Raw genomic sequence first — 7,501 nt, forward strand, 5'->3', positions numbered from 1 at the left:
GCTTGAGAGCGATGTGCGGGGCTTGAGAGCGATGTGTGGGGCTTGAGAGCGATGTGAGGGGCTTGAGAGCGATGTGCGGGGCTTCAGAACGATATGACCGGCTTGAGAACGATGTGAGGGGCTTGAGAGCGATGTGCGGGGCTTGAGAGCGATGTGCGGGGCTTGAGAGCGATGTGCGGGGCTTGAGAGCGATGTGAGGGGTTTAATGCGGTGCCGTCCGAGTGCCCCCTCTGCTCCTCGGCGGACACGAGGTTGCGGTGCTGCCCGGGGGGACCCGGGGGGGGGGGGCACCGTCGGGGTTGCGGGGCACAGATCGCGGGCGTCGATCCGGGAGGAGGAAACGGAGTCGGGAAAACAGGAAACGTCGGGCCGGGCCCGGGGGGTGGGATGGGGGGGGGGGGGCAGCGGGCAGCGACCCCTCAGTGTCCCCCCTCCGGTCCCACTCCGGGGTGTAGCGGATGGAGGGGGGGGTTGTAACGGGGGTTGTGAGGTTCCGTCGTTCCCGGTAACGTGGGGGGATTTTGGGGGCTGTCACCGCCCCCCATTGGGCTCCCAGCCCCGGGGGGGGCCGTGCCGTGACCCCCCGCCCCGCAGTGGTGTATGTGTGCTGCGCTCCGGACACGCTGCGGGAGCTGATGCTGCAGGCGTGGAGAGAGGGGCTGACACGAGGAGAATTCGCCTTCTTTTACATCGACATCTTCGGGGCCAGCCTGCAGGGGGGGGGCGGCTTCCCCGACCCCCAGCAGCCCTGGAAGCGAGGGGATCGCCACGACGACAGCGCCAGGGAGGCCTTCCAGGTGGGAGCCCCCCCCTCAAATCACTGCACACCCCTATGGGTAAACCCTCACCCCCCCAATGCTGCCCCCACCCCCTGCTCACTGCTGGCAGCTCAGATGGAGGAAGGAAGCGACATTCATTTCCCCATGTCCCGGCTCCAGCGCTGCCTGCCGGCTATTAATAGGGGCGGCACAAAGCCAGCCCTACCCGGGGCTTGGGGACCCCTCTGCCAGCCCACCCCCCAACTGTGTGTCCACCCCCCCAGGCTGTCACCATTATCACATACAAAGAGCCCGAGAACCCCGAGTACCGACCGTTCGTGGAGAGGCTGAAGGAGGAGGCGCTGACCCACTTCAACTTCACCATGAGGGATGGATTGGTGCGGAGTGGGGACAGGGGGATGGGGAGGGGACACGGGGTGGGGATGGGGGCGTTGGGGTGGGGGGATGTGGGGTGGGGATGTTGGGATGAGGGGATGTGGGATGGAGATGGAGACATTGGGGTGAGGGACATTGATGACATGGGGACATTGGGGTGAGGGACATGGGATGGGGATGGGGACACTGAGGACATGGGATTGAGATGGGGACATTGGGATGGTGGACACTGATGACAAGGGATGGAGCTGAGGACATTGGGGTGAAGGACATGGGATGGAGCTGGGGATGCTGAGGACATAGGATTGAGATGAGAACATTGGGATGAGGGGACTTGGGATGGAGCTGGGGACATTGAGGATATGGGATGGAGCTGGGGGTGCTGGTGCAGGGGATGCAGGATGGATCCAGGCTGCTGTGGGTGGTGGCACACAGAGCGATGTGGGGCTGCTGGGGACGAGGGGCCGCCGATCCCACCCCTGTCTGTGCCCTCAGATGAATTTCATCGCGGCCGCCTTCCATGATGGGGTGCTGCTCTATGCTCACGCTGTCAATGAGACGCTGCAGCACGGCGGCTCCATCACCAACGCCTCCGCCATCACCCAGCAGATGTGGAACCGCACCTTCTATGGTGGGTGTCCACTCCATCCCCATCCCATCCCATTCCATCCCATCTCCATCCCATCCTATCCCCATCCCCTTCTCCATCTTCTTCCCCATCCCATCCCATCCCACCCCCTTCCCACCCCCATTCCATCCCCATCCCCTCCTCATCCCATCCCCATCAACTTCTCATCCTATCCCATCCCATCTCCATCCCCATTCCCATCCCCTCCTTCATCCCCTCCTCATACCCATCCCATCTCCCAATCCATCCATCCCATCCCATCCCATCCACCCCATCCCCATTCCCATCCCATCCCATCCCATCCCATCCCATCCCATCCCTCCCCATTCCCCATCCCCATCCCACAAAGACTCTGACTGCCACCCCACCACCCACTCCCAAGTGACTGTTTTGGGGTCAGACTCAGCAGGGACGATGCTCGATGCACCACCCATGGGGGACACCCACAGACCCACTGTGTCCCATTCTGGGCTCCCTGTGCCCTACCCCGAGCCCCTCATTCATCCCCAGGTGTCACCGGGTTCCTGAGGATCGATGAGAATGGGGACAGGGAGAGCGACTACTCCCTATGGGACATGGACCCCACGAGCGGGGACTTCCAGGTGGGAGCTACACTGGGATAGGGTAACCCCACAGCCCCATAGGAATGTCCTGACCCCCCCATATTCCCCCCTTCCATCTCACCCAGATCGTGGCCAACTACAACGGCACCACCAAGGAGCTCCATTATGGTGCCAGGGACGTGACATCATTGGCCAGGGAACGTTCGTCCCTCCGATGTCCCCCCATGTGGCTTCGACCACAAATGACCCACAGTGCCGGAAGGGTGAGAGGTGGATGAAGGGGGTACGACCCCCGGGGGGGTCCCACAGCCCCTAACCACCCCCATCTCACCCATACAGCCAACTGAGCACATTGGAGGTGCTGTCTCTGGCGCCTCCAGCCTCGTCCTGCTGGCCAATCACCACTCGTCTCCTTCTTCATCTACAGGTGGGATGTGGGGGGGGGGGTGGTTGGGAGTGGGGGGGATCCATGGGGGTCTCAGGCTGTGGTTGGGTGCAGGAAGCTGCAGCTGGAGAAGGAGCTGGCGGCCGAGCTGTGGCGCGTGCGCTGGGAGGACCTGCAGATGAGCAGCATGGAGAAGCACCTGCGCAGCGCAGGCAGCAAACTCACCCTGTCCCTGGTGGGTGTCTGCTGCGTCCCCATGGGGTGGGATGGGGTGGGATCAGGATGGGGTGGGGATCAGCTCATCCCACATCATCCCCCCCCAACACAGAGAGGCTCCAACTACGGCTCGCTGATGACGGCAGAGGGGCAGTTCCAGGTCTATGCCAAGACAGCGTATTATAAGGTATGGGGATATGGGAATGGGGCTGGAGACCCCCACCCCAGCAAGCACCCACCGCCCCACTTGTCCCCAGGGCAACCTGGTGGCCATCAAGCACCTCAACCGCAAGCGGATCGAGCTGACGCGCAAGGTCCTGTTTGAGCTGAAGCATGTAGGTGGGGCTGGGGGAGGCCTGGGGGGTCCTTGCAGTGGGGCAGAGCCCCACACCTCGCTGCCCCTCAGATGAGAGATGTCCAAAACGAGCACCTGACTCGCTTCATCGGCGCCTGCACCGACCCCCCAAACATCTGCATCCTGACTGAGTACTGCCCACGTGGGAGCCTGCAGGTACCAGGGGGTCCCTACACCCTGGGGGGACCCATTGAGCCCAGCCCTGCACCCCACATTGGGTTCAATAGGCCCATTGCCCCATGGTGCTACCGGGATGGGGGGACAGCGCTGTGCCCTCCCTGCATCCCCAGGACATCCTGGAGAACGAAAGCATCACTTTGGACTGGATGTTCCGCTACTCCCTCACTCTTGACATCGTTAAGGTAACGAGCCAGTGGGAACCCCATCCCAATTGAACCCCAATTGGAAATGGGATGGATTGGAGGGGGGACGACAGCATCCAACACTCCCTCCTCACCCTACCAGGGGATGCAGTTCCTTCACAACGGCGTCTTCATGTCCCACGGCAACCTCAAGTCCTCCAACTGCGTTGTGGACAGCCGCTTCGTGCTGAAGATCACCGACTATGGACTGGAGAGCTTCCGCGTGGCCCCCGATGGCGACGACACCCATGCACTCTTTGCCAGTGAGCCCCGTCCCGCTGAGCCCCACGCTCCATCCCCGACGTCCCTGCCTGGCTGACCCCGTCCTGGTGCTGCAGAGAAGCTGTGGACGGCACCGGAGTTGCTGCGTATGGAGGTACCGCCGGCCCGCGGTACGCAGAAGGGAGACGTGTACAGCTTTGGGATCATCCTGCAAGAGATCGCGCTGCGCAACGGAGTCTTCTACGTGGAGGGGATAGATCTGAGCCCCAAAGGTGACAGGGAGGTGGGGATGTGGCTGGGGGTGTGTTGGGTGGGGGGGTGTCAACCAGTGGTGGGTTCTTGGAGCTGTTGTTGGGTTCTTGGATGGGCTGTTGGGTTCTTAAACCTATTGTTGGGTTCTTGGAACTGTTGTTGGGTTCCTGGATGGGCTGTTGGGTTCTAAAACCTATTGTTGGGTTCTTGGAACTGTTGTTGGGTTCCTGGATGGGCTGTTGGGTTCTTAAACCTATTATTGGGTTCCTGGGTGGGCTTTGGGGTTCTTGGATGGACTCTTGTGTTCTTGGACAGGGTGTTGGGTTCTAGGAAGGGCTGTTGGGTTCTTAAACCTGTTGGGTTCTTGGAACTGTTGTTGGGTTCCTGGATGGGCTGTTGGGTTCTTGGAAGGGCTGCTGGGTTCTTAAACCCATTGTTGGGTTCTTGGAAGGGCTTTGGGGTTCTTGGATGGGCTGTTTGGTTCTTAAACCCATTGTTGAGTTCTTGGAAGAGCTATTGGGTTCTTGGATGGGCTTTTGGGTTCTTGGATGGGCTTTTGGGTTCTTAAACCTATTGTTGGGCTCTCGGACGCACTGTTGGGTTCACGGATCTGCTGTTTGAGTTCATTGTTGGAGCTACTGTTGGGTTCTTGGACTTGTTGGGTTTTTGGACCTGCTGATGGGTTCTCCTCCCTGCAGAGATCATCGAGAGGGTGAAGAGCGGGGAGCGCCCCAGCTTCCGCCCCTCGGCCAACGTGGGGTGCCACATGGAGGAGCTGGGCCAGCTGATGCAGCACTGCTGGGCCGAGGACGTCCTGGAGCGCCCCGACTTCAACCAGATCAAAGTCCAGCTCCGCAAGTTCAACAGGTGCCTCCACCTCCCACCACCCCCACAGGAGGAGCCCCCCAAAGGTCCCCCCCACCCCATGGCACCATTGACCCCTCTGTTGCAGGGAGAGCAGCAGCAACATCCTGGACAACCTGTTGTCACGCATGGAGCAGTACGCCAACAACCTGGAGAAGTTGGTAGAGGAGCGCACCCAAGCCTACCTGGAGGAGAAGCGCAAGGCTGAGGCTCTGCTCTACCAGATCCTCCCCCAGTGAGCACCCCACAAAGCCAGCATCCCCCCAGCCTTCCTCATGGGTTCCCTATGGGATTCTCTACGTGGCTGTGGGGCTGGGAGACCCAGGGATGGTGTGGGGTGATCAGAGGGACTTGGAATCCCAAGGATCCCCTTATAGGTTGGGGTTCCCTATGGGATTCTCTACGTGGCTGTGGGGCTGGGAGACCCAGGGAACCCCATGATGGTGTGGGGTGATCAGAGGGACTTGGAATCCCAAGGATCCCCTTATAGGTTGGGGTTCCCTATGGGATTCTCTGCGTGGCTGTGGGGCTGGGAGACCCAGGGATGGTGTGGGGTGATCAGAGGGACTCGGAATCCCAAGGATCCCCCTATAGGTTGGGGTGCCCAAATGGTGCCCAACCCAATGATGGGTCTTCCATCAATGGAGACCCCCACCAAAGGGGGGTCACGGCACAATGTGGGGTTGGGGGCACCAAGAGGGGCCACATCCCCATCTCACCCACCCCGCCATGTCTGCAGCTCGGTGGCGGAGCAGCTGAAGCGTGGGGAGACTGTGCGAGCTGAGGCTTTTGACAGCGTCACCATCTACTTCAGCGACATTGTGGGCTTCACTGCACTGTCGGCTGAGAGCACCCCAATGCAGGTGGTGACGTTGCTCAACGACCTCTACACCTGCTTCGACGCCATCATCGACAACTTCGACGTCTACAAGGTAGGTCGATAAAGAGCTCTATGTGCATCCCTCCCTCCCCATCACCCCCTTTTCACACCCACTCCCCCCTCCCCAAAAGGTGGAGACCATTGGGGATGCCTACATGGTGGTGTCGGGGTTGCCGGTGCGCAATGGGAAGCTGCATGCACGGGAGGTGGCTCGCATGGCGTTGGCGTTGTTGGACGCCGTCCGCTCCTTCCGCATCCGCCATCGCCCACAGCAGCAGCTCCGGCTGCGTATCGGCATCCACACGGGTCAGCAGGGGGGGACTGGTGTCCATAAGGGGGTTTTGGGGTGGGGATGGGGAGATGGGGATGGGGATGTTGGAATGGGGACATTGGGATGGAGATGGGGACATGGGGATGGAGATGGGGATGTTGGGATGGAGATGGGGATGTTGGGATGGAGATGGGGACATTGGGATGGAGATGGGGACACGGGGATGGAGATGGGGATGTTGGCATGGACATGGGGACGTGTGGGATGGAGATGGGGATGTTGGGATGGGGATGGGGACATTGGGATGGAGATGGGGATGTTGGGATGGAGATGGGGACACGGGGATGGAGATGGGGACATGGGGATGGGGATGTTGGGGTGGGGATGGGGATGTTGGGGTGGGGATGGGGATGTTGGGGTGGGGATGAAGATGTTGGAATGGAGATTGGGGTGGGGATGTTGGAGTGGGGATGGGGACATTGGGATGGAGATTGGGGACGTTGGGATGGGGATATTGGAGTGGGGATGGGCATGTCGGGATAGAGATGGGGACATTGGGATGGAGATGGGGATGTTGGGGTGGGGATGGGGACGTTGGGATGGGGAAGTGGCATCCATAGGGGACATTGGAATGGGGATGGGGACATTGGGATGGGAACATTGGAGTGGGGATGTGTCATCCATAGAGGATGTTGGGTTGGGGATGTGACACCCATGTGGGTGATTGGGGTTGGGATGGAGACATGGCAGCCAAATGGGTCAGAGAAGGACGGGGACATGGCATCCATATGGGGTTATGGGGGCTAAGGACAGAGATATGGAAATAAGGATCGGTGGGGTGGGGGCTGGGGGCTCACTGGGGCCATGCAGGGCCCGTCTGTGCTGGTGTTGTGGGCCTGAAGATGCCCCGGTACTGCCTGTTTGGGGACACAGTGAACACGGCGTCACGCATGGAGTCCAATGGTGAAGGTGAGGATGTGTGGGGCCAGATGGGGGTCAGGGGGCACCCATGGGTGCTGATGGGGCCGTCCCCATCCAGCCCTGAAGATCCACGTCTCCTCCACCACCAAAGAAGTCCTGGATGAGTTTGGCTGCTTTGAGCTGGAGCTGCGTGGAGATGTGGAGATGAAGGTGAGCAGCATCAGCCCCAACCCACCCCAATGGGGTCCCAATGGGTACACTCTGTACCCCAACCTTAATAGGGCAAATGCTACACCTCAATCCCAATGGGGCAATGGGAACCTCTGGGACCTAATCCCAATGGGGCAATGGGAACCTCTAGGCACTGATCCCAATGGGGCAATGGGAACCTCTAGGCACTGATTCCAATGGGGCAATGGGAACCTCTA

At 60.5% G+C, this 7,501-nt stretch overlaps 1 protein-coding gene across 1 annotated transcript in view; it reads left to right on the forward strand.

Annotated features, from left to right (window-relative positions):
* Positions 1 to 71: 71 nt before the first annotated feature.
* Positions 72 to 7,501, forward strand: part of NPR1 (natriuretic peptide receptor 1) — an 8,376-nt gene continuing 946 nt past the window's right edge. The window contains 22 exon segments of the mRNA XM_032449156.1: positions 72 to 113; positions 516 to 797; positions 1,043 to 1,156; positions 1,650 to 1,785; positions 2,293 to 2,384; positions 2,471 to 2,506; positions 2,508 to 2,608; positions 2,685 to 2,745; positions 2,747 to 2,772; positions 2,845 to 2,965; positions 3,059 to 3,133; positions 3,204 to 3,281; positions 3,353 to 3,457; positions 3,592 to 3,663; positions 3,767 to 3,926; positions 4,002 to 4,157; positions 4,836 to 5,004; positions 5,090 to 5,236; positions 5,741 to 5,933; positions 6,013 to 6,187; positions 7,023 to 7,121; positions 7,192 to 7,283. Of these exon segments, the coding sequence (XP_032305047.1) occupies positions 72 to 113; positions 516 to 797; positions 1,043 to 1,156; positions 1,650 to 1,785; positions 2,293 to 2,384; positions 2,471 to 2,506; positions 2,508 to 2,608; positions 2,685 to 2,745; positions 2,747 to 2,772; positions 2,845 to 2,965; positions 3,059 to 3,133; positions 3,204 to 3,281; positions 3,353 to 3,457; positions 3,592 to 3,663; positions 3,767 to 3,926; positions 4,002 to 4,157; positions 4,836 to 5,004; positions 5,090 to 5,236; positions 5,741 to 5,933; positions 6,013 to 6,187; positions 7,023 to 7,121; positions 7,192 to 7,283 (2,532 nt within the window).

Source organism: Coturnix japonica, chromosome 25 (genome assembly GCF_001577835.2).
Source record: "Coturnix japonica isolate 7356 chromosome 25, Coturnix japonica 2.1, whole genome shotgun sequence".
NCBI classification, from domain to species: Eukaryota; Metazoa; Chordata; class Aves; order Galliformes; family Phasianidae; genus Coturnix; species Coturnix japonica.